Source organism: Chiloscyllium punctatum, chromosome 5 (assembly GCF_047496795.1).
Source record: "Chiloscyllium punctatum isolate Juve2018m chromosome 5, sChiPun1.3, whole genome shotgun sequence".
Taxonomy (NCBI): domain Eukaryota; kingdom Metazoa; phylum Chordata; class Chondrichthyes; order Orectolobiformes; family Hemiscylliidae; genus Chiloscyllium; species Chiloscyllium punctatum.
The window spans coordinates 127537293-127563369 of NC_092743.1; the positions used below are offsets into that span (position 1 = coordinate 127537293).

A 26077-nucleotide genomic window follows, 5' to 3' on the forward strand; every position below is an offset into this window, starting at 1 on the left:
CACTCTCTTCCAGATTTCTGCCATTTCTCTACTGCTACGTATTGCTTTTTGTTATCCTAGCCATCCATGAGTTGGCTATTCCCATTCCAGCTTTCTTTCATTTAGTGTACCTGTAAAATATTTTACTTTTTTAACGCTCCTTGATGATTTAATTTCATTGTTCCATCCTGCCTTGCTAATTTTTTTAAAAATCCCTCCCAGTCTCTGCATTTTTTTCTTGTCATATTCACTCCTCTGCTATCTATATATTTGAGTACACCCCTTTCTTTTGTTCTGATCCCAGCTGATTTTTAAAATCCATTTGTTGGACTTGGGCATCCGGCTGGCTGGCCAGCATTGATAGTCCATCCCTATTTGCCCTTGAGAAGGGGTTGGTGAGCTGCCTTCTTGAATCGCAGCAGTCCACTTGCTGTGGGTTGACCCACAATGCCGGTAGGGAGGGAATTCCAGGATTTTGGAGGAATGGTGGGGGTATATTTCCAAGTCAGAGTGGTGAATGGTTTGGAGGGGTACTTGCAGGTGCTGGTGTTCCCAAGTACCTGCTGCCCTTGTTCTCCTAGGTGCAAGTGGTCGTGGGTTTGGAAGGTGCTATCTAAGGATCTTTGGTGAATTTCTGCAGTGCAACTTGTAGATAGTACACACTGCTGCTACTGAGTGCCAGTGGTGGAGGGATTGAACGTTTGTAGATGTCGTGCCAATCAAGCGGGTTGCTTTATCCTGGATGGTGTCAAGCTTCTCGAGTGTTGTTGGAGCTGCACCCATCCAGGCAAATGGGGATTATTCCATCACACTCCTGACTTGTGCCTTGCAGACAATGGATAGACCTTGCAGGGTCAGAAGATGAGTTACTCGCCACAGTATCCCTAGTCTCTGACCTGCTGTTGTAGTCACGATGTTTATGTGGTGAGTCCAGTTGAGTTTCTGGTCAATGGTAACCCCAAGGATGTTGACAGTGGGAGATTCAGTAACGGTAATACCATTGAATGTCAAGGGGCAGTGGTTAGAGTGTCTCTTATTGGTGATCGTTATTGTCTGGCATTTGTGTGGCATGAATGTTACTTGCCACTTGTTGGCCCAAGACTGGATATTGTCCAGATCTTGTTGCATTTGAGCACGAACTGCTTCAGTATCTGAGGAGTCACGAATGGTGGTGAACACTGTGCAATCATGGGCGAACCTCTGACCTGATGACAGAGGGAAGATCAATGATAAAGCAGCAGAAGATTGCTGGGCTTAGGACACCTGAGGGACTCCTACAGGATGGCCTGGAGCTGAGATGACTGACTCTGCACAAGGAGGATTCTGGGTAATCCAAGATGGAGGATGGGAAAAATTTCTGGCTGTAACAGGCTACTCATTTTTTGAGGTATTTTAGGTGTTGGAAGTGATTTCTTTGAATTCCAGGAGCAGCAATTATTGTTTTATGTGCTGTTGCAATTGTTTTGGAACTTTGGAGAAAAAAAAGTCAAAACAACACTTTTAAAAGGGAGGGAAAGACAGACAAAGGCAGCAAGCATGTGGTCTGTAAGGGAGAGAGAAAAAGAAACCCACACTGCTGACACAGCAACCAATCTGCACAGTTACTGCCTTTGCTGTTTGAATTCATGTATCGCTGGACATCGGAGTGTGTCTAGGAAAACTTAACAAATGGCAATATTCACAACTAATCTTGGAGGAATCTGTTGGGAGAGGTCACAGCACAGAAACAGATAAGTAAACAGTTTTAAGTATAGCCTTGGTGTAAACCTACATTAGTGGGTAGAGTGGGTTTTTTTCTTGATTATATGTTTTTATTAGGATCTGTCCCTGAATTACATTTTAAAACTATAAGCCATAAGTATTAAGTAAGCCTGGAGCCATGGTTTGTAGAGCAATAAGACAGTGTTATTTTCTGGGTCTGTAGATTGGAAGGAGCAAAATGGCCTTTAGTAGAGTGATATGTTTTTTTGTCGGATGTGGGAGTTTCGGGACAGTTTAAGATTTACTGAGGATTGGTTGTTGGTTGTGAAGGAGAAAGTGAGGACTGCAGATGCTGGAGATAAGAGCTGAAAATGTGTTGCTGGAAAAGCACAGCACGTCAGGCAGCATCCAAGGAGCAGGAGAATCGATGTTTCGGGCATGAGCCCTTCTTCAGGAATGAGGAAAGTGTGTCCAGCAGGCTAAGATAAAAGGTAGGGAGGAGGAACTTGGGGGAGGAGCATTGGAAATGTGATAGGTGGAAGGAGGACAAGGTGAGGGTGATAGGCCGGAGTGGGGTGGGGGCGGAGAGGTCAGGAAGAAGATCGCAGGTTAGGAAGGCGGTGCTGAGTTCGAGGGAATTGACTGAGACAAGATGGGGGAGGGGAAATGAGGAAACTGGAGAAATCTGAGTTCATCCCTTGTGGTTGGAGGGTTCCTAGGCGGAAGATGACGCGCTCTTCCTCCAACCATCGTGTTGCTATGGTCTGGCGATGGAGGAGTCCAAGGACCTGCATGTCCTTGGTGGAGTGGGAGGGGGAGTTGAAGTGTTGAGCCATGGGGTGGTTGGGTTAGTTGGTCCAGGTGTCCCAGAGGTGTTCCACAAGTAGGCGGCTTGTCTCCCCAATATAGAGGAGGCCACATCGGGTGCAGCGGATGCAGTAAATGATGTGTGTGGAGGTGCAGGTGAATTTGTGGCGGATATGGAAGGATCCCTTGGGACCTTGGAGGAAGGTTAGGGGGGAGGTGTGGGCGCAAGTTTTGCATTTCTTGCCGTTGCAGGGGAAGGTGCCGGGAGTGGAGGTTGTGTTGGTGGGGGGGTGTGGACCTGACGAGGGAGTCACGGAGGGAGTGGTCTTTTCGGAATGCTGATAGGGGAGGGGAGGGAAATATATCCTTGGTGGTGGGGTCCGTTTGGAGGTGGCGGAAATGACGACGGATGATACGATGTATATGGACGTTGGTAAGGACCAGTGGGGTTCTGTGCTGGTGGCGATTGGAGGGGCGGGGCTCAAGGGCGGAGGAGCAGGAAGTGGGGGAAATGCGGTGGAGGGCATCATCGATCACGTCTGGGGGGGAAATTGCGGTCTTTGAAGAAGGAGGCCATCTGGGTTGCTCGGTATTGGAACTGGTCCTCCTGGGAGCAGATGCGGCGGAGACGAAGGAATTGGGAATATGGGATGGCGTTTTTACAGGGGGCAGGGTGGGAGGAGGTGTAGTCTAGGTAGCTGTGGGAGTCGGTCGGTTTATAGTAAATGTCCGTGTTGGTTGTGAATCCTGTCAGAACAAATGTATCATTTGGAGCAACAGTTAGAGACAATGAGGAATTTACAAAAGCAAGGGGGTGGAGGGATGGCAGTTATAGGATGGGAGAAAAGCCACAGATGTAGTCAGGTAGCTGGGTTAACTCCAAGAAAGTTAGGAGAGATAAGTGGGTAGTACGGAATTCTTCTGTGGCTTTCCAATGTAGGGGGTGATTGAGTTTCAGGAAAATGAACAGTCAAGTTTCTGGTATCACGATTGGCTCTAATGTAATGAAGAGTAAATCAGGTTATAAGCGATTGATTGTGTTCGGGGACTGTCTAGTCAGAGGCATGGACAGATGCTTCTGTGCCCAGCAGCAAAAAATCAGAATGGTGTGTTGCCTCCCAGGTGCCAGGATCAAGGATGTCTCAGAGAGGGTGCAGAATGTTCTCAAAGGAGAGAGCGATCAGCAAGATGTCATTGTACACAGTGGTACTAATGATATAAGAATTGAAAAAGATGAGATTCTGAAGGGAGATTACAGAGAGATAAGCAGGAATTTTAAAAGGAGGTCCTCGAGGGTCGTAATATCTGGATTACTCCCGGTGCTACGTGCCAGTGAGGGTAGGAAATGGAGGATAGAGCAGATGAATACTTGGCTGAAGAGCTGGTATATGGGAGAAGGATTCACATTTTTGGATCATTGGAATCTCTTCTGGGGTAGAAGTGACCTGGACAAGAAGGATGGGTTGCATCTGAATTGGAATGGGACCAATATACTGGCAGGGAGATTTGCTAGAGCTGCTTGGGAGGAGGCAGTGTGGGACCCAGGGAGATAGTGAGGAAAGAGATCAATCTGAGACTGGTACAGTTGAGAAAAGGAGTGAGTCAAACAGTCAGGGCAGGCAGGGACAAAACAGAGAAAAAGGTAGGACTGATCAATTAAACTGCATTTATTTCAATGCAAGTGGCCTGACAGGGAAGGCAGATGAACTCAGGATATGGTTAGGAACATGGGACTGGGATATTATAGCAATTACAGAAACATGGCTCAGAGATGGGCAGGACTGGCAGCTTAATGTTCCAGGATACAAATGCTACAGGAAGGATAGAAAGGGAGGCAAAGAGGAGGGGGGGTGGTGTTTTTGATAAGGGATAGCATTACAGCTGGACTGAGGGAGGATATTCCAGAAATACATCCAGGGAAGTTATTTGCTTGGAACTGAGAGATAAGAAAGGGATGATCACCTTATTGAGATTGTATTATAGACCCCCTAATAGCCAGCAGGAAATTGAGAAACAAACTTGTAAGGAGATCTCCGCTATCTGTAAGAATAATAGGGTGGTTATGGTAGGGGATTTTAACGTTCCAAACATCAACTGGGACTGCCATAGTGTTTAACTCGTTAAGAGTGTACAGAAAATTTTCTGATTCAGTATGTGGATGTACACACAAGAGAAGGTGCAAAACTTGACTTACTCTTGGGAAATAAGGCAGGGCAGGTGACTGAGGTGTCAGTGAGGGAGCACTTTGGGGACAGCAAACATAATTCTATTAGTTTCAAAATAGTGATGGAAAAGGATAGACCAGATCTAACACTTGAAGTTCTGAATTGGAGTAAGGCTAATTTTGACGGTAATAGGCAACAACTTTCAAAAGCTGATTGGATGCAGAGGTTTGCAGATAAAGGGATGGCTGGAAATGGGAAGCTTTCATAAATGAGGTAACGAGAGACCAGAGTTAGTATATTCCTGTCAGGGTGAAAGGAAAAGCTGGTAGGTGTAGGGACTGCTGGATGACTAAAGAAATTGAGGATTTGGTTAAGAAAGAGAAGGAAGCATATGTCAGGTATAGACAGGATAGATCGAGTGAATCCTTAGAAAAGTATAAAGGCGGTAGGAATATACTTAAGAGGGAAATAAGGAGGCCAAAAAGGGGTCATAAGATGGCTTTGGCAAATAGGGTTAAGGAGAATCCAAAGGGTTTTTACAAATATGTTAAGGACAAAAGGGTAACTAGGGAGAGAATAGGCCCCTCAAAGATCAGCAAGGCGGCCTTTGTGTGGAACTGCAGGAGATGGGGGGCGATACTAAATGAGTATTTTGCATCAGTGTTTTCTGTGGAGAAGGACATGGAAGATATAGAATGTGGGGAAATAGATGGTGACATCTTGCAAAATGTCTATATTACAGAGGAGAAGAGCTGGATGTCTTAAAATGCATAAAGGTGTATAAATCCCCAGGACCTGATTAGGTGCACCCTTGAATTCTGTGGGAAGCTAAAGAAGTGATTGCCGCGTCCCTTGCTGAGATATTTGTACCATTGATAGTCACAGATGAGGTGCCAGAAGACTGGAGGTTGACTAACATGGTACCATTATTTAAGAAAGTTGGTAAGAACAAGCCAGGAAACTATAGACCAGTGAGCCTGACCTCAGTGGTGGGCGAGTTGTTGGAGGGAATCCTGAGGGACAGGATTTACACCTATTTGGAAAGGTGAGGACTGATTAGGGATAGTCACAATGGCTTTGTGCGTGGGAAATCAATTCTCACAAACTTGATTAGGTTTTTTGAAAAAGTAACCAAGAGATTGATGAGGTCAGAGCAGTAGACGTGATCTATGTGGACTTTAATAAGGCTTTTGACAAGGTTCCCCATGGGAGACTGGTTAGCAAGGTTAGATCTCATGAAATACAGAAATAACTAGCCATTTGGATACAGAACTGGCTCAAAGATAGCAGACAGAGGGTTGTAGTGGAGGGTTGATTTTCAGACTAGAGGCCTGTGACCAGTGGAGTGCCACAAGAATCAGGTGCAGGGTCCCACTATGTTTTGTCATTTATATAAATGATTTGGGTATGAACATAAGGAGGTGTAGTTGGTAAGTGTGCAGATGACACCATAATTGGAGGTGCAGTGGACAGCGAAGAGGGTTACCTCAGATCTTGACCAGATGGGCCAATGGGCTAAGAAGTGGCAGATGGAGTTTAATTCAGATAAATATGAGGTGCTGCATTTTGGGAAAGCAAATCTCAGCAGGACTTATATACTTAATGGTAAGGTCCAATAGAGTGTTGCTGAACAAAGAGACCTTGGAATGCAGGTTCATAGCTCCTTGAAGGTGGAATCGCAGGTAGATAGGATAGTGAAGAAGGTGTTTGGTATGCTTTATTGGTCTGAGTATTGGAGGTCATATTGCAGCTGTACAGGACGTTGCTTAGGCCACTTTTGGAATATTGCGTGCAATTCTGGTCTCCTTCCTGTTGGAAGGATGTTGTGAAGCTTGTAAGGGTTCGGGAAAGATTTACAAGAATGTTGCCAGGGTTGGAGAATTTGAGCTACAGGGAGAGGCTGAACAGGCTGGGCTGTTTTTCTAGAGTGTCGGCGGCTGAGGGGTGACCTTATACAGGTTTATAAAATCATGAGGGCATGGATAGGATAAATAGACAAAGTCTTTTCCCCGGGGTGGGGGAGTCCAGAACTAGGGGGCATAGTTTTCGGATGAGAGGGGAAAGATATAAAAGGGACCTAAGGGGCAACGTTTTTGCTCAGAGGGTGGTACGTGTATGGAATGAGCTGCCAGAGGAAGTGGTAGAGACTGGTGCAATTGCAAAATTTAAAAGGCATTTGGATGGGTATATGAATAGGAAGGGTTTAGAGGGATATGGGCCAAGTGCTGGCAAAAGGAATGAGATTAGATTGGGATATCTGGTCGGCATGGATGAGTTGGACCAAAGGGTCTGTTTCCGTGCTGTTCAACTCTGTGACTTTATAAACAGAACCATCTTCCTTTGTGCCAGATAGGACTCTAACCAGTGGAGTGTTTGCCCCCTGACACCCATTGATTCCAGTTTTGTCAGGGCCCCTTGATACTGTATTCGGTCAAATGCAGTCTTGATGTCAAGGGCTGTCACACTCGCCTCACCTCTGGAATTCAGCTCTTTTGTCTGTGCTTGAACCAAGGCTGTAAGGAGATCAGGAGCTGAGTGACCCTGGAGAAACCTAAACGGGGCATCACTGAGTAGGTTATTGCTGGGCAGGTGCTGCTTGATAGCACTGTTGATGACCCCTACCATCACTTTCCTGATGATCGAGAGTAGGCTGATGGGACGGTAATTGCCAGATTGGATTTGTCCTGCTTTTAGTATACAGGACATACCTGAGCAGTTTGCCACATTGTCGGGCAGATGCCCAGTGTTGTAACTGTACTGGAAGAGCTTGGCTATGGGAGCAGCACATTCTAGAGCACACATCTTCAGTACTATTGGCACAATGTTATCCAGGCCCATTGCCTTTGCAGTATCCAGTGCCTCCAGTCATTTCTTGATATCACATGGACTGAATCAAATTGGCTGACGACTGGTGTCTGTGATGCCAGGTGCGAACGCATCAGCCTTATCTTTTGCCCTAATGTGCTGGGCTCTTCTGTCATTGAGGGTGGAAATATTTGTGGAATGTCCTCGTCCAGTGAGTTTTTAATTGCCCACCACCATTCGCGACTGGATGTGGAAGTACTGCAGAGCTTAGATCTGATCCGTTGGGTGTGGCATTACTTAGCTCTGTGCATCACCTGCTGTTCATGCCATTTGGCATGCAAGTAGAATGTTTGGTAGCTTCACCAGGTTGACACCTCATTTTTAGGTATGCCCTATTCTGATGGCAAGTCAGATTTCACCAAAAGAACACAAGTTTATCACACAAAAGATCAAAATGATTGAGATCATTTATTCTGTCATCAAGATGTTCGGCACAGAAAAAGGCTCTTCAAGTCTGGGCCAGTCAAAAACAATCACCCAATTACTCTAATCTCATTTTCCAGCACTTGGCACAGAACCTTATATGCCTTAGTAATCTTAACATAAAATAAAAATACTTTTTCCAGTTACCAAGGTGGCAAATTAAATACCTTATCTATACGAATAAAAAGATGTCTTAATGTATACAACTTGGTATTTGTTATCAAATTGAAAAGTATTCAATAAAAATGCAAGACAGTCAGCAATATAGATGTTAAAGTGATTAGCTGTCTAAATATCCTCTTGACACGCACGCACACATATACACAAACAAACTCTAGGAAAAGAGAGAAAAAATAGATTCCTTTGCACAGATTGGCTTATGGATAAAGACATTGATAAATGAGTTCATTTGAAGGCAAAATTATAAAGCAAAGGATATTCTAGTGTCTGTTGCTCGAATAATCTTGCATATGTTGTCAAATCACTAAGGTAAAATCTGAACGTAACTCATGTTCTGTCTATATATTCTCACTATAGAGAGGATATGTCTTCCCTGAGCTGAGCACAAGGATAACTCCCCTTTCTATACCACATGGGAAATTACAACCCCAGAAAATGGGATGGGTGGGATGTTAAAATATATCCTGGTTTGAACACATGCCCAACACACACACTTCTGGTTTTAACAGCAATGGGACAGTGAGATAGGAAACCAGCCTGTTCCCTGGAGACAGATCAGCAATTTCAATCTTATAATGAGTTTTTGTGTGTCGTATTTAAGTACCATATACATTTGGACAACCAAATTTTACAGAACCATAAGAAACCTAAGATGTAAAGTGGAGTGGGGAGTTTGGGGGTAATGAGGACTGCTAAGTCCAGGAGATGATAACTTTTCCACTTATTATGTGTGATTTCTTTACCTACTTCCCATGATCCAAACCCCCCAGCATTTCCAATATCCCTTCCCCAGCCCCACCCTCCCCACCCCAGAAACCAATTCTTCCAGATCATTCCCCTTCAGGACACCACTAAACACCAAATTTTCTAATCTACAGAAGGACTCTGGCGAACAATGACTCTCTAATTTGGAACTGAGCTTTCTTAGAGCCTCCAATTTCCCACTAGACCCGGCCCAGATTTTTCAGTTCCTCTCTCCTTGTTTGTTACCTGGTTGCAGCCTGGCACTGAAGATGCAGTGAACTCTTAATCTAGTAACCCATAAATGGAGATTGTAATGTTAATCAGCAACTTCAGCAGGAACAGGGGAATACCAATTCTTCCAGGTTTCCCTACCCTGAAAGGAGTGCCACTCGTCCCTCCCTACTCAAACCTATTAGTCATAGATTCATAGAGATGTACGACATGGAAACAGACCCTTCGGTCCAACCTGTCCACACCAACCAGATATCCCAACCCAATCTAGTCCCACCTGCCAGCACCCAGCCCATATCCCTCCAAACCCTTCCTATTCATTATACCCACCCAAATGCCTCTTAAATGTTGCAATTGTGCCAGCCTCCACCACATCCTCTGACAGCTCATTCCATACACATACCACCCTCTGTGTGAAAAAGTTGCCCCATAGGTCTCTTTTATATCTTTCCCCTCTCACCCTAAACCTATGCCCTCTATTTCTGGACTTCCCGATCCCAGGGAAAAGACTTTGTCTATTTATCCTATCCATGCCCCTCATTATTTGGTAAACATCTATAAGGTCATCCCTCAGTCTCCGACACTCCAGGAAAAACAGCCCCAGCCTGTTCAGCCTCTCCCTGTAGCTCAAATCCTCCAACCCTGGCAGCATCCTTGTAAATCTTTTCTGAACCCTTTCAAGTTTCACAACATCTTTCCAATAGGAAGGAGACCAGAATTGCACGCAGTATTCCAACAGTGGCCTAACCAATGTCCTGTACAGCTGCAACATGACGTCCCAACTCCTGTACTCAATACACTGACCAAATGCCGCCTTCACTCTCCCAACTTCAAGGAGTTTTGAAACTGCACTCCAAGGTCTCTTTGTTCAGCAACACTCCCGAGGACCTTACCATTAAGTGTATAAGTCCTGCTAAGATTTGCTTTCCCAAAATGTGGCACCTTGCATTTATCTGAATTAAACTCCATCTGCCACTTCTCAACCCATTGGCCCATCTCGTCCAGATCCTGTTGTAATCTGAGGTAACCCTCTTCGCTGTCCACTACACCTCCAATTTTGGTGTCATCTGCAAACTTACTAATCTTACCTCTTATGCTAGCATCCAAATCATTTATATAAATGACAAAAAGTAGAGGACCCAGCACCGATCCTTGTGGCACTTCACTGGTCACAGCCTCCAGTCTGAAAAACAACCCTCCACCACCATCCTCTGTCTTCTACCTTTGAGCCAGTTCTGTATCCAAATGGCTAATTCTCCCTTTATTCCATGAGATCTAACCTTGCCAATCAGTCTCCCATGGGGAACCTTGTCGAATGCCTTACTGAAGTCCATATAGATCACATCTAATGCTCTGGCCTCATCAATCCTCTTTGTTACTTCTTCAAAAAACTCAATCAAGTTTGTGAGACATGATTTCCCACGCACAAAGCCATGTTGACTATCCATAATCAGTCCTTGCCTTTCCAAATACATGTGCATCCTGTCCCTCGGGATTCCCTCCAACAACTCGCCCACCACTGAGGTCAGGCTCACCGGTCTATAGTTCCCTGGCTTGTCTTTACCGCCCTTCTTAAACTGTGGCACCACGTTTGCCAACTTCCAGTCTTCTGGCATCTCACCTGTGACTATCGATGATACAAATATCTCAGCAAGAGGTCCAGTGATCACTTCTCTAATTTGCCACAGAGTTTTCGGGTACACCTGATCAGGTCCTGGAGATTTATCCACCTTTAACCGTTTCAAGACACCCAGCACTTCCTCCTCTGTAATCTGGACATTATGCAAGATATCACCATTTATTTCCCTACAGTCTATATCTTCCATATCCTTTTCCACAGTAAATACTGATGCAACATATTCATTTAGTATCTCCCCCATTTTCTGTGGCTCCACACAAAGGCCGCCTTGCTGATCTTTGAGGGGCCCTATTTCTCCCTAGTCACCCTTTTGTCCTTAATATATTTGTAAAAACCCTTTGGATTCTCCTTAATTCTATTTGCCAAAGCTATCTCATATCCCCTTTTTGCCCTCCTGATTTCCCTTTTAAGTATACTCCTACTTCATTTATACTCTTCTAAGGATTCACTCGATCTATCCTGTCTATACCTGATATATGCTTCCTTCTTTTTCTTAACCAAACCCTCAATTTCTTTAGTAATCCAGCATTCCCTATACCTACCAGCCTTCCCTTTCGCCCTGACAGGAATTTACTTTCTCTGGATTCTTGTTATCTCATTTCTGAAGGCTTCCCATTTTCCAGCCATCCCTTTACCTGCGAACATCTACCTCCAATCAGCTTTCGAAAGTTCTTGCCTAATACCATCAAAATTGGCCTTTCTCCAGTTTAGAACTTCAACTTTTAGACCTGGTCCCTTTTCCATCACGATTTTAAAACGAATAGAATTATGGTCGCTGGCCCCAAAGTGCTCCCCCACTGACACCTCAGTCATCTGCCCTGCCTTATTTCCCAACAGTAGGTCATGTTTTGCACCTTCTCTAGTAGGTACATCCACATACTGAATCAGAAAATTGTCTTGTACGCACTTAAGAAATTCCTCCGATGTTTGGAAAGTTAAAATCCCCTACCATAACCACCCTATTATTCTTACAGATAGCTGAGATCTCCTTACAAGTTTGTTTCTCAATTTCCCCCTGACTACTCGGGGGTCAATAATACAATCCCAATAAGGTGATCATCCCTTTCTTATTTCTCAGTTCCACCCAAATAACTTCCCTGGATGTTATCCTCCCTCAGCACAGCTGTAATGCTATCCCTTATCAAAAATGCCACTCCCCCTCCTCTCTTGCCTCCCTTTCTATCCTTCCTGTAGCATTTGTATCCTGGAACATTAAGCTGCCAGTCCTGCCCATCCCTGAGCCATGTTTCTGTAATTGCTATGATATCCCAGTCCCATGTTCCTAACCATGCCCTTAGTTCATTTGGCTTCCCTGTTAGGCCCCTTGCATTGAAATAAATGCAGTTTAATTTATTAGTCCTACCTTGTCCCTGCCTGCCCTGACTGTTTGATTCACTTCTGTTCTCAGCTGTACCAGTCTCAGATTGATCTCTTTCCTCACTATCTCCCTGGGTCACCCCCCCAACCTTACTAGTTTAAATCTTCCCAAGCAGTTCTAGCTAATTTCCCTGCCAGTATATTAGTCCCCTTCCAATTTAGGTGCAATCCGTACTTCTTGTACAGGTTACTTCTACCCCAAAAGAGATTCCAATGACACAAAAATGTGAATCTTTCTCCCATACACCAGCTCTCAGCCATGCATTTATCTGCTCTATCTTCCTATTCCTGCCCTCACTGGCTCGTAGCACTGGGAGTAATCCAGATGTTACTACTATTGAGGACCTCCTTTTTAAATTTCTACCTAACTCTCTGTAATCTCCCTTCAGAATCTCAACCTTTTCCCTTCCTATACCGTTGGTTCCAATGTGAACAGTGACCTCTTGCTGGCCCCTCTCCCCAATGAGAACATTCTGCATCCGCTCTGAGACATTCTTGATCCTGGCACCAGGGAAACAACACACCATTCTGCTTTTTCTCTGCTGGCCACAGAAACGTCTGTCTTTCCTCGGACTACAGAATCCCCTAACATAATTGATCTCTTGGAAGCTGATGTACCCCTCGTTGCATTAGAGCCAGTCTCAATACCAGAAACTTGGCTGTTCGTGCTACGTTTCCCTGAGAATCCATCACCCCCTTCATTTTCCAAAACAGCATACCTGTTTGAAATGGGTATATCCATAAAAGACTCCTGCCCTAGGTGCTGACCTCTCTTACCCTTCCTGGAGTAAACCCATCTATGTGACTGTATCTGAGATTGTTCCCCCCTTCCTATAACTGCCATCCATCACATACTGTTGCTGTTGCAAATTCCTCATCACTTCTATCTGTCTCTCCAACCGATCCACTCGATCTGATAAGATTCGCATCCAACAGCATTTATGGCAGATATAATCTGCAGGAACCCTTGAACTCTCTTCAAACTCCCACATCAAGAAGTACATATCACTGCAAAGGCCATTTTTGCTCCTTCACAATCTACAGACCCAGAAAATAACACTGTCTTATTCCTCTACAAACACTGCCCCAGGTTAAATTAATAGCTATGGCTTATATTTTAAGTTTAATCAAGAGACATCTCCAAAAACATATAATCAAGAAAGAACCCACTGTACACACTAATACAGCCTTTCTCTTGGATAGACTTAAAACAACAATTAACTTATCTGATTTTGCGTTGTGAACTTCACCCAAGCCAGTTCCTCCAAGATTAGTTGTGAAATTCACTGTTCACTAATTTTTCCAGATGCATTCCGATGTCCTGTGACACATGAATTCAAAAACAGCAAAGGCAGTAACTGTGCAGGTTCTAACCACGTTTTGGATATTTCTATGGTACTAAAATCTTGCTTTACCACAATGTTCCAAAACATTCTAATAGATATCCAACAATCAGTATCGAAGGAACTGGAACGTGCAAAATAATTTAAAAGCAGTGATATACTCTGCTTTCTTTCATCAAGGCACAAAAATGTTAAAGAAAGTGCAAATGTCCTGCAAATATGAACATTGAGATCAGACACTTAACATTGCTATGTCATGTAGGGAGGTGATGGCCTAGTTGTATTATCACTAGAATCTTAATTGAGAGACTTAGCTAATTTTCTGGGGACCTGGGTTTGAATCCTGCCATGGTAGATGGTGGAATTTGAATTCAATAAAAAGAATTGGAGTTAAGAGTCTAATGATGATCATGAAACTGTTGTTTGATTGTTGGAAAAACCCATCTGGTTCACTAATGTCCTTAGATGGTCTGGCTGACATGTAATTTCAGACCCACAGCAATGTGGTTAACTCTTAAATGCCCTCTAGGTAATAAGGGGAGAGTAATAAATGCTGGCTCAGTGTTGCCCACATCCTGTGAATGAATTTTTAAAAATTATTCATTTCTGAGTACAAAATGCAATTAGTGACATCTGGCTAGGTTTAGCAATTTTATTACAAATTTGGGATGTTTTATGTCCTCATTATGTCGCATTTTACTTTAAGAACCACGCTTGTCATTTTAGGGAGAAATGAGATGGCAGCCAAAAATAATTTTCAATATTTCTATTAAGTTTCAATTCTTTTTCATTCCCTTTACATTGGTACTTGTTTGCAGCTGCCCATGTTTCATCCACTGATATTGAATTTCATTATTTGTTATATTTTGTTGCTGCTTACTGATGGTATCTTGCCACTTCATGCCAATGTGATTTGTTATTGTTTTATGAGTGCATCATTTCAATTAGTTTGGTGCAACTGTGAAGCAAGGGATGGTAGAGTAGGCTGTTAGAAGAATGAGGTGTAGCAGGATGAAGAAGGGAAGATTAATGAACAATCACATGTTTTAGAAAGTGAAGAAGTGTCAATTTATTGTGATGTTGCATATGGGGAGCAAAGATCGAGAACAATGTTCAGGTCAAACAGGGTTGAAGGATAACTGGCTACAGGCTGAAGAAGAGAGTGTGAGAAGAAGTAGGAGACAAAATGAAATAATGGGGTGAGGAAGAGACTGGGACAAACATACCTATGATAAGCCTGTAATGGCTTAGTTACTTCTGGCTGTAACTCCAGTGCTTTTAAAGAAACGATAAGGCAAGATGAAATATTACAAGAAAATGAGGACTGCAGATGCTGGAGCTCAGAGTCAAGACTGTGGTGCTGGAAAAGCACAGCAGGTCAGACAGCATCTAAGGAGCAGGAGAATCAACATTTTGAGCAAAAGCCCTTTATCAGGAACTTGGTGACACTTGTCCTGATGAAGGACTTATGTCCGAAACATCGATTTCTCCTGCTTCTTGGATGTTGTCTGACAAGTTGAAATAGGAACCAAACATATAAAAATAATTAAGGTCATTGATACGTTATTTGCAAGAAAATATGAACACGATTGTGCAGTTTGGAACTGTGCCTTACAAAATATTATGCAAAGACATTAGCTTGTTATTTTCGATGTAAATTAGAAGCCCTGTTGATACACCGTTCATTAATTAGCCTAAAACAGCTCCTAGCTTACCCAAGTAACACACCAGAACATCTGCTCTGTGTATGGAAGGCAAACTAATACTGATGCTAGAAATAAAACTCTGGAACTATTCAGCAGGTCGAGGAGCATTTCTGAATCGTTAACTCTGTTCCGCAAAGGTTTATTTTGAAAATCAACACAATATGTTCTATCAATTAAGCCCAGATGCCCATGTGACTGATTTCCACAAGTATATTACATTTTTAAATTGTTTTCAGGAGCAGCTCAATGGTTGGCACTACTGCCTCACAGTGCAGTGGGGACCTGGGTTCAATTCCACCCTCGAGTGACTGTCTGTGTAGAATTTGCACATGCTTCCCATGTCTGCATGGGTTTCCTCCAGGTGCTCTGCTTTCCTCCCACAGTCCAACAATGTGCAGATTGGATTGACCATGCTGAATTGCCCATGGTCCCCTGGGAAATGTCGGTTAGGTGGATTAGCCACGGGATATACAGGATTACAGGAGTGGGTGGGGGGGAGGGGAGTGTGGATCTGGGTAGGATGCTCTTTGGAGGGTTGGTGTGGTGGAATGGTCTGCTTCCACATTGTATGGATTCGATGATTCTTTGTAGTTTTCACTCAGGCATGTGGAAACAATATTACTCAGCTGATCAGCATCTAATGAGTTTTCTTTCCTTCCAGGCAGTTGATCATAAAAATTCACTGCTTCATTATTACATCCAATGACCCATTCTCTAAATTATTTCTCTTCAGTTAATGAGAGGTCAAAGATTTGAAATGAATTTTTACCAATGATGTGGCAAGCCCCCACATGATTACAAAAACAAGCCTAGAACTAAACTAATTTTTTCTCAAAATAATGTCGCAGCAAAAAAGTCATGTTCAAAGTCAAATGGGAAAGAAACGCTTCTGGAAAAGTAAGTAACTCCTTCTTGCTTTTCTTTTCTAGATCTTTCAGTTGACAGCATGCAACAAGCTCTCCACCAGTCTGTCTTCATGTCAGCCATGTCTGCTCACCCAGTTCGTGACCTCCCACTTTGCTGGGAGCAGCATTGCAAACTACTGCCTGGAGTGGTGAACTTCCAAGCCAGCAAGGTGTCCAAATGGAGCATTGATGAGGTACAGAGCTTTGCAAATGAAGCTGGCAGAAAAATCATGCCTTATTTCCTCACTATCACCAAAAATATACAAGCATGTGAAAGAGGAGCAGGAGTGGACCATTTGGTCTCTTGAACCTGTTCAACCATTCAATAATATCATGGCTTATCTATTTGGGTTTCAGATTTTAACTTCCCATCTGCTCTAATAATCTTTGATTTGCCTGTTGAGCAAAAATCAATCTACCTCTTCTTTAAAAATATTTAATGGCCCCACCTCTAAGAGAGTGAGTTCTCAAATTGCACAGTCCTCTGAGAGAAAAGATTTCTCCTCCTCTCAGTCCTGAAAGGGCAACCCTTAACTTTTAAACCATGCCCCTGGTTCTGAACTGACCCCAAAGGGTAACATCCTTTCTACATCCATCTTGTGAAGACTATTCAGAATCTTATACACTTCAATCATGTCACTCCTCATTTTTTAAACTCCATTAGAGAAAAGCCCAGCTTGTTTAACCTATCATCCTGAAGCAATAGACTCCTTCGAGGTATCAGTCTAGTAAACCTCCTCTGAAATGCCTCCATTGCATTCACATCCACATGGCAACTCTTTGATGGATGAAGGTGTCAACACAGAATGTCATTAAGATTGTGTCACTCATGCTTTAGTTTAAATCTTCCAGTCTCTGAATCCGTGCACATCATGGCTGCAATGCTTGCCAATGTATTGCACATTCATTGCTGCAGTAAGCTCTGTTCATCAATGAACTGCATCCTCCATCTCCTGCCAGAGGTACAGGATCTGTATCCTGTTGTGACCTTTCAGCCTCCTGTGCCTTCTGATGCAGACTTTCCATTGCTATTTTTTCTGTTATCAGGTCTTCCTCACTTGTGATTTGTGAGCCATCAGTTCAAAACCCAGCTATCTACCTTACTGGTATATTTAATTTGATTTATCGTTGTCACTGAGGTACAGTGAAAAGTGTTGTTTTGTGTGCTTTACAGACAGATCGTATGATACATAGTGCATCAGGTAACAGAACAGAATGCAGAATACAGTGTTACAGCCACAGAGAAGGTGCGAAGAGAGAAAGATCAACCCTAATATTTGAGAGGTCTGTTCAAAAGTGTGATAACAACAGGGAAGAAGCTATTCTTGAATCTATTCATACGTGTATTCAAACTAACCGGAGTGGGAGGCGTTTGATTATGTTAGTTGCTTTCCTGAGACAATGGGAAGTATAGACAAAGTATAGATGGAAGGCTGGTTTGCAGGATGATCTGGGCTGTGTTCACAACAGTCTACAGTTTCTTGTTGTCTTTAGAAGAGCAGTTGCCATACTATGCTGTGATGCACCCAGATAAGGTTCTTTCTATGGTGCACCTATAAAAATTGGCAAGAGTCTTTGTTGACAAGTTGAATTTTGTTAGCCTGCGGATGTAGAGGTACTGTTTAGATTAGATTAGATTACAGTGTGGAAACAGGCCCTTCGGCCCAACAAATCCACACCGACCCGCCGAAGCGCAACCCACCCATACCCCTACATTTACCCCTTACCTAACATTACGGGCAATTTAGCATGGCCAATTCACCTGAGTAGCACATCTTTGGACTGTGGGAGGAAACCCACGCAGACACGGGGAGAATGTGCAAACTCCACACAGTCAGTCGCCTGAGGCAGGAATTGAACCCGGGTCTCAGGCGCTGTGAGGCAGCAGTGCTAACCACTGTGCCACCGTGCCGCCCACGGTGTTGTGCTTTATTGACCAGCATGTCCACATGAATAAGCCGGAACAGATTGTTGGTGATCATCACTCCCATGAACTTGAAGCTCTCAATCATCTCCACCTCAATTCTGTTGACACTTTCAGGGGCGTGCTCTGCACTTCACTTCCTGAAGTCAATGAACAGCTCCTTCATTTTGCTGACATTGATAGAGAGATTGCTGTCTTTAAATCATATTGCTAAGTACTCGATCTCTTTGCTGTACTCTGTCTCAATGATGTTGGAGTCAGCAAACTTGTAAATAGAGTTGGGGTGGAATTTTGCCACACAGTCTTCAGCATAAAAGGAGTACAGTAGGGGGCTGAGTACACAGTGTTGCGAGGCACTGGTGTTGAGGATTGCCATGGAGGAGTCTTGGGGTTAAGTACAATAAAAATATCAGTAAGACAAGTCTAAGGGTATTCTATCCAAATACATACTACAATTTCAGAAGGATAGATAGATTAATGGTAGAAATACTTATATATAAGTATGATATTGTTGCAATTACAGAAGCATGGTTGTGGGACAATCAGCTCTAGAAACTGTATCCAAGGGTATTCAACCAAGGGAAGGAGAGGGCAAATAGTAAAGGCAGTGCGGTGGTGTTGTTAGTGAAAGAGGAGATCTATCCTACAGTGAAAAAGGACATTAGTACAGGAAATCCAGATGTGGAATTATTCTGAATGGAGATAAGAAGTATCAATTGAATTGAACTGAACTTATTGTCATGTGTACCGAGGCACAGTGAAAAGCTTTGTCTTGCGAGCAATACAGACAGATCACATAGTAGCATAGATAAATTAATACAGAGGAACCTCGATTACCCGAAAATCAGATTATCCGAAGGAGATCTCGAGGTCCCGATAGAAACATTACATCAAAGAATGATTCCAACAGTGATTGTGTCTTTTGTTTACAGTGATTAAATATGCACCGTCTCCAAATGACTGACCTCCCGCCCTCTCTCTCTCCCCACACTTTCCCTGGAGTTCTACACAGGGATGTACCCTAACCCCCCCCCCCCAGATAATCTCTCCCACATTGTCCTGTACAAGGCAAACATGGAACCTCTCAAAAGGTTTTGTGTGTGTGTGTGTGTGTGTGTGTGTGTGTGCGCGCACGCGCTAGCTATTTGGAGACTTACCCCACAAAGGCAGCTGCAGCAGCAGTCTTGTTGTTGGTGTACAGTCTGGCTGCCCAGGAGAGGGAGCGGGGTGCGAGGGTGGATGGGTTTGGCGAGAATAGGGCGGTGTTGGATGGGGTTGGGGGGCAGGGTATGGGGCAGTGTTGGATGGGGTTGGAGCACAAGGGGCGGAGTTGGATGGGCGTGGGAGTGGGGCAGAGTTGGACGGGAGCGGCAGAGGGTTGTAATGGGATGGGAGTGGGGTGCTGGGGCTGTTGGACGGGGTTGGGCATGGGGGTGGTGTTGAATGGGGGCGGGGCAGGGGCGCAGTATTGGGGCAGGGGCTCACATGCTGTAAACTGCTGCAGTCTCCTGAACGGGGACCAGACTTTAAAAACTCCAAGCCCCAGCGGAAAGGCATTTAATCAATTAACTGAATAATCGATTATCTGAACGAAATAGTACCCACCCATCACGTTCGGATAATCGAGGTTCCCCTGTAATAGGTAAACAGCAGCAAATCAAATACAGGCGAATGCTAAGAGTTTGTGAGTCCATTCAGTATTCTAACAACAGTAGGGTAGAAACTGTTTGGAAACCGGCTGATGCAAATGTAGAAGTTGTGATAAAGCATTACCAGGGTGGGATAGTTCTTTGAGAATGCTGGCGGCCTTTCCTTGACAATGGGCCTGGTAGATGGATTCTTTAGAAGGGAGGTTGGCCTTTGTGATTGTCTGGGCCGAGTTCACCACTCTCTGTAACTGTCTCTGATCTTGAATGGTACAGTTGCCATACCAGATAGTGACACATCCAAACAGAATGCTCTCGATGGCGCACCTATAGACATTGGTAAGGGTATTCGCCATCATGCCAAATTTTCTCAGCTGCCTGAGGAAGAAGAGCATTTGGATGGGTATATGAATAGGAAGGGTTTGGAGGGATATGGGCCGGATGCTGACAGGTGGGGCTAGATTGGGTTGGGATATCTGGTCAGCATGGACAGGTTGGACTGATGGGTCTGTTTCCATCCTGTATATCTCTATGACTCTAAGAGACGTTGTTGGGCCTTTATAACCAATGCGTCCACAGGAAGAGTCCAAGAAAGCTTGTTGTGGATGATCACTCCCAGGAGCTTGACATTCTCCACTCGGCTGTTCATGTGCAGGGGGCTTGAGTAGCATCCTGCCGAAAGTCAATAATGAGTTCCTTGGTTTTGCCAGCATTGAGAGCTAGGTTGTTCTCAGTGCACCATTTTACCAGGTCTTCCACCTCCCGTCTGTAGTCTGTTACATCGCCATCTGAGATTTAACCGAGTATAGTGGTGTCATCAGCAAACTTATAAACGAAATTAGTCTGATATTTGGCGACGCAATCATGGGGATACAGTGAGTACAGTAGGCAGCTGAAAACGCACCCCTGGTGGGGCTCCAGTTTTGAGTATTAGTGAGGATGAAATATTGTCCCCAGTCTTCACTGATTGTGGCCTGTAGGTCAGGAAACTGAGGATCCAAATGCAGGGAGTGGGCTTAGTCCAAGATCACTAAGTTTAGTAATTAGTCTCAAGGGGACAATAGTGTTGAAAGCTGAATTGTAGTCAATGAGCAGGATTCTTACATACTTCACTTGGTGTCAAGATGTTCTAAGGAGAATTGAAGGGCAAGTGCTTTAGCATCTGAATTGAATCTGTTGGTCTGATAGGCAAATTGGAGTGGGTCAAGAGTAGTGGGGAGGCTGGAATTGATTAATGCTATGACCAGCCTTTCAAAGCACTTCATGACCACTGAAGTTAGGACCACTGGGCGGTAGTCATTAAGACATGCTGCATGAACCTTCTTAGGCACATGGATGATGTTGGCGATCTTGAAACAGGCAGGGACAGTGGCCTGCTGTAGGGAGAGGTTGAAGATATCCGAGAGGACCTCTGCCAGTTGATCTGCGCATACTCTGAGTGCACGGCCTAGTACTCCATCTGCTCCCATCGCTTTCCTTGGATTCACAGAAAGGAAAACTGATCTGACCTCTGATGCAGTGACCGCTGGGATAGGTTTGTCAGGACTTGTCAGAATAGGTGTTACCTCTTCTCTGAAATTCTGCTCAAAGTGAGCATAGAAGGCATTGAGATGATCTGGGAGGAATGTGATGTCATTCAGTCCTTGCCGTAGTAACTGGGTGTCTGTCTGGGTCTCTAGTTTGGACTGATATTGGTCCTTGGCTGTCTTAATGGCTCTGCGACAGTCATACTTGGATTCCTTATATTTGGGTGGGTAGGCCTCACACCTGGTTTTTAGCAGTTCTGTATGTCCTGATTCATCCAGGCTTTCCTGTTGGGGAATACCCAGATTGACTTCCTCAGTATGCTATCCTCCACACACTTGCTAATAAAGTCTGTGACATACTCCTCCAAGGTACCGCGGGACTGTTTGAACATGGCCCACTCAGCCGATTTCAGGTTGAAAACCATTACTGGGAATTGTCTTTAGCCTTCAAGCAGTAGTGATGAGGTAGAAAACACCTTTAAAAATCTTGTGAGAGGACATTGAGCATAAAAATGGCCATAATATGATGCAATTCCTGATTAGGATAGAAATTGAGGAGGTCTAATCTAAACATAGGATCTCAGTAACTGTCTCCTTGACTTGTCCGACCTGCCTATCTTCTTTTCCACCTATCCACTCCATCCTCTCCTCCTTGACCTATCACCTTCATCTCCTCCCCCACTCACCCATTGTACTCTATGCTACTTTCTCCCCACCCCCACCCTCCTCTAGCTTATCTCTCCACGCTTCAGGCTCACTGCCTTTATTCCTGATGAAGGGCTTTTGCCCAAAACATCGATTTCGCTGCTCGTTGGATGCTGCCTGAACTGCTGTGCTCTTCCAGCACCACTAATCCAGTATTTGGTTTTCAGCATCTGCAGTCATTGTTTTTACCTTAGAAATTGAGGAGGTCTAATCTAAACATAGGATCCTAAATCCAAACAAGAGAAACTACGAAGGTATGTGGCATGTGTTAGCTGCAATAGAAATGTTAACTTCATTAAAAAGCGTAATAGTGGATCATAATGACTGTGTGCAGAGAATGAATGTGTGTATTGCAGCAGTTTGTGATTCATTTGGGTGAAAGAGCACAGCAGGAAAAGTGGCCCAACTGTGGCTACAAAGAAGTTAAAGATAGTATTAAATCCAATAAGCAGTCAGAGAAACATAGAAAATAGGTACAAAAGTAGGCCAATTGGCCCTTCAGGCCTACTGTGCCATTCAATATGATGATAGTTTATCATTCTGCTCGGCACCCTATTCTCACTTCCTCCCCATATCCTTTAGTCCATTTAGTCCTAAGAACAATATCTTCTTGAAAACTTCCAATATTTTCGCCTCAATGACTTTCTGCGGCAGAGAATCCCATAGGCTGAACACACTCTCTGGATGCTAAATGGCCTACGCCGTACTCTTAGACTGTGATCCCTGGCCTGGACTCCCCAGCCATCAGGAACATTATTCCTGCATTTAACCTGTCTAGTTCTGTTGGAATTTTATAGGTTTTTATGAGATTCTTCTCATTCTTCCAAACTCCAGTGAATATAGTCCTAATCGATCCAACCTCTCTCTTCGTACATCAGTCCATCCATTCCAGGAATCAATCTGGTAAACCCTCATTGCACTTCCTCCATAATCAGAACATGCTTCCTCAGATAACGAGACCAAAACTGCCTATAGTACTCTATATATTGTCTCGCTAAGGCCCTGTACAGTTGCTGCAAGGCATCCTTGTTCTTGTACTCAAATCCTCTTGCAATGAAGGCCAACATACCATTTTCCTCCTTCACTACCTGATGCACCTACCTACTTACTTTCAGCAACTGACATACAAGGACACCCAGGTTTTGTGGCACCACCCCCTTTCCCAATCTATTGTCATTCAGATAATAGTCTGACTTTTGGTTTGTGCTGTCAAATTGTACACTTATCCACGACTTGGAGGTGTTGCTGTTGGACTGGGGTGGACAAAGTTAAAAATCAACAGGTTTATTTGGAAGCACTAGCTTTCAGAGCTCCTTCATCACCTAATGCTTCCAAATAAACCTGTTGGACTATAACCTGATGTTGTGTGATTTCTAACTACATTTATCCATGTTTATATTTCATCTGCCAGCATTTGCCCACTCACTCAACTTGTCCATGTCACACTGAATCATCTCTGCACTCTCTTGACAGTACCTACAAGTATTAGTCATAAAGAAAGTAGCCAGCCTGCAAACTGAGAACTGTTTAAAACTCCGCATAGGAGGACCAAGATGTTGATTAAGAGGAGGAAAATGTGTATGAGAGTAAACTTGCAAAAAACATAAACATGGACTGTAAACGCTACTAAAAGCATGTAAAAAGAAAATGATTATTGAAGATAAATGCAGGCCCCTTACCATCTGAAATGGAGTAATTATAGTGAAGAACATGGAAATGGCAGAGCAATAAAACAGTGACTTTTGTCCTGTCTCTACAGAAGAAAACACAATCATTTTCCAGAAATGCTAAGGAGATAGGGTCTACTAGGAAATGGAGGAAATTAGTTTTAGTCAAATAAACAGTGCTAGTGAAATTATTGGGTCTGAAAGTTGATAAAATGTATAAAACTCTGACCCGGTTGGGTAGGCTCAGTGCAGGAATGATGACTTCCTCCGCCCTGAACAAGACTACTGAGATGAGAAGAAATGTCTTCATTGAGAAGGTAGCAAATTCTCTACCACAGATGGCTGAACAGTTGAAGTCACTGAATATATTTATGAAAGAAATGGATTTCTAGAATCTAAAAGGAGAGGGTGGGAGTGTGGCATTGTGATAAAGGTTCAGCTGTGATCATGTTGAATGGCAGAACAGGTTAAGTGGGCCAATGGTCTGCTACTGCTCCTATTGTCTATGGCCCTGCCGCATCTTAAATGTGACTATCTAAGCTGGTGCATGGATTACGTGGATCCCATGATGGTTCACCCTTAGAGGGAATGGCTTGCTGTAAGGAAACAATAGCAACAGCAGCAGCTGTGTGTGCATGAAGACTCTGTGGGTAAGATGATACATAAATACACACTCTCAAGACAAGGAAGTTTGAAACCATCCTCATCAACTTGCATGATCACTGTTCAGTGACTTTTTAAAAAATCATTCATGAGATGTGAGTGTCACTCGTGATTGTTGACTGCTGCGTGACTCTCTGATATGTAATTCTAACATCAAGCTACCCCATCTGAGAGCAGGCATCTTGTAACTCCAATGATTTCTTGTACCCTTACCTCTGCACTCAGCATCTGGTTGAAGCTCACCTGCAGTTCTCCCGCTCACCATAGCATTCTGTGGCTTCCTATTCTGCAAGGGAAGAGATAAGAGACTTACCAAGTGAGAGTAATCTGCTATGGTGAACATATGGACAGCCAGCATTTATTGGAGTGATTTGTGGGAGATTGTCATGACATTGCATAAAGATGAAAGCGAGTATCTGTGACGATAATAAGTTGACCGTCCATAGACACTCAGTATGTACCTGCAAAGTAATTTGGTGTTTGGAGTAATATTATGAACTAGGCTTGAGAACAGAGAGTGAGGCATTTGGAATGATACACACATAAAAAAATGCAAGGAATACACCATCCTAGTCCTGCTTAGAAACTATGTCATGCACGTTATTCAGGAGTCATGCAGATGCTTCTGCTGCTGACCTGTTGTGCCACCTCCAACTTCTTGTTGTCTCAGCCTGCTCTTCCTATCACTATTAGATAACAGCAAATCCTTCTGAATTTTCTCAGTCACCAGCACCACATCCAGGTAGGGATCACCAAAGAGGGATGCAACTTTGACCTGCTACCTTACAAGGCAACACTGCTCGTGTCTTTTTCCATGTTACTTAATTTTGTTTTAAGGGTGTCCCTCTAAATAGTGGAGTTGCAATTGCATCATGTCATGTGATACAAATTGCTCAGCAAACCTGGAAATCGTGTGTTAATGCGCTGGCTGGATTATAAGAAAAAACACTGATAGATGTGCTGATCTTAATTCTGGTTTCCCAAAAACTCCTGACCCCATGCTTCCAGCACATTGATAACTTAAAAATCCAGCCTATGATGCCTGTTATTTTCTGAAACATTTACAATATTAACAAATGACACAAAAGTCTGAGATATTAGGTTGACATTTTGACAAGAGATATGAGGGATATATCAATTGCTACATGATATCGTTGGCTGATGGCAATTTCTGTAGAAGGTACTGTTGTCAATTTCATTAGTGTCACACTGGGAATCTTTGTACAAACATTGTCAAGTTACATTAATATCTTAGTGGTTATACCAGAGATAACAGCCTAAGACTTGGTCACACTAAGTTATAGGCCAATTATCTCCACTCTTTCAAAAATAAACTACTCGTGTATGTTCTCCCTGGGTGACAAATGCATAATATTATGCATAAAGAAAACTTACTTTTTCATAACATCAGAAAGATGGATAAAATAAGTTTATCAAATCCCTAGAAGGGCTACTTTGCAGCAAACTAAAATATAGTGACAAAGTGCAAATGACAGTCTAGTTTGAAATTGCAGAAGGTGTCACATGGGATAGTGTCTTCTTTAAAATAGCAAGTGAAGCAATAAAGTCTGAGGAAACTAATACATGCTCTGTGCAAATCAAAGTACATACTGTAGAGAGATTCTGTAATGTATTCAAACACGTAGGACTACTGTAAATATTTGCCATATATACATGCAAGGACCAGGAATGACAGTTAAAGCAGACATGTTACTGAATATATCAGAAGACAGTGACATCCACTCAAACATAGCTTTGGTCATTAGAAACTCTATATAAGTTTTCTGATGCTACAAGTTATATTCCTGGATATAATTGCAGAGGAAATGCATGGATTTCCCTGGGGATTCCCCCTTATTTGGACTGCCAGTGCTTGCTTGT

At 43.5% G+C, this 26077-nt stretch overlaps 1 protein-coding gene across 3 annotated transcripts in view; it reads left to right on the forward strand.

Annotated features, from left to right (window-relative positions):
• LOC140477418 (lethal(3)malignant brain tumor-like protein 4) overlaps positions 1 to 26077 on the forward strand; it is a 293436-nt gene that overhangs the window by 253718 nt on the left and 13641 nt on the right. Inside the window, exon 22 of one of the 3 annotated variants that reach the window (XR_011960721.1) lies at positions 16090 to 16125. The exons of 1 other annotated variant lie outside the window; for it this stretch is intronic. Coding sequence is in view for 1 of the 2 variants with exons in the window: in XM_072571275.1 (XP_072427376.1) it covers positions 16090 to 16259 (170 nt within the window). In the remaining variant the exon portion in view is untranslated. Of the gene's footprint in view, positions 1 to 16089; positions 16260 to 26077 lie in introns of those variants that run through there. One more of the 3 variants, XM_072571275.1, reaches the window with a different exon arrangement.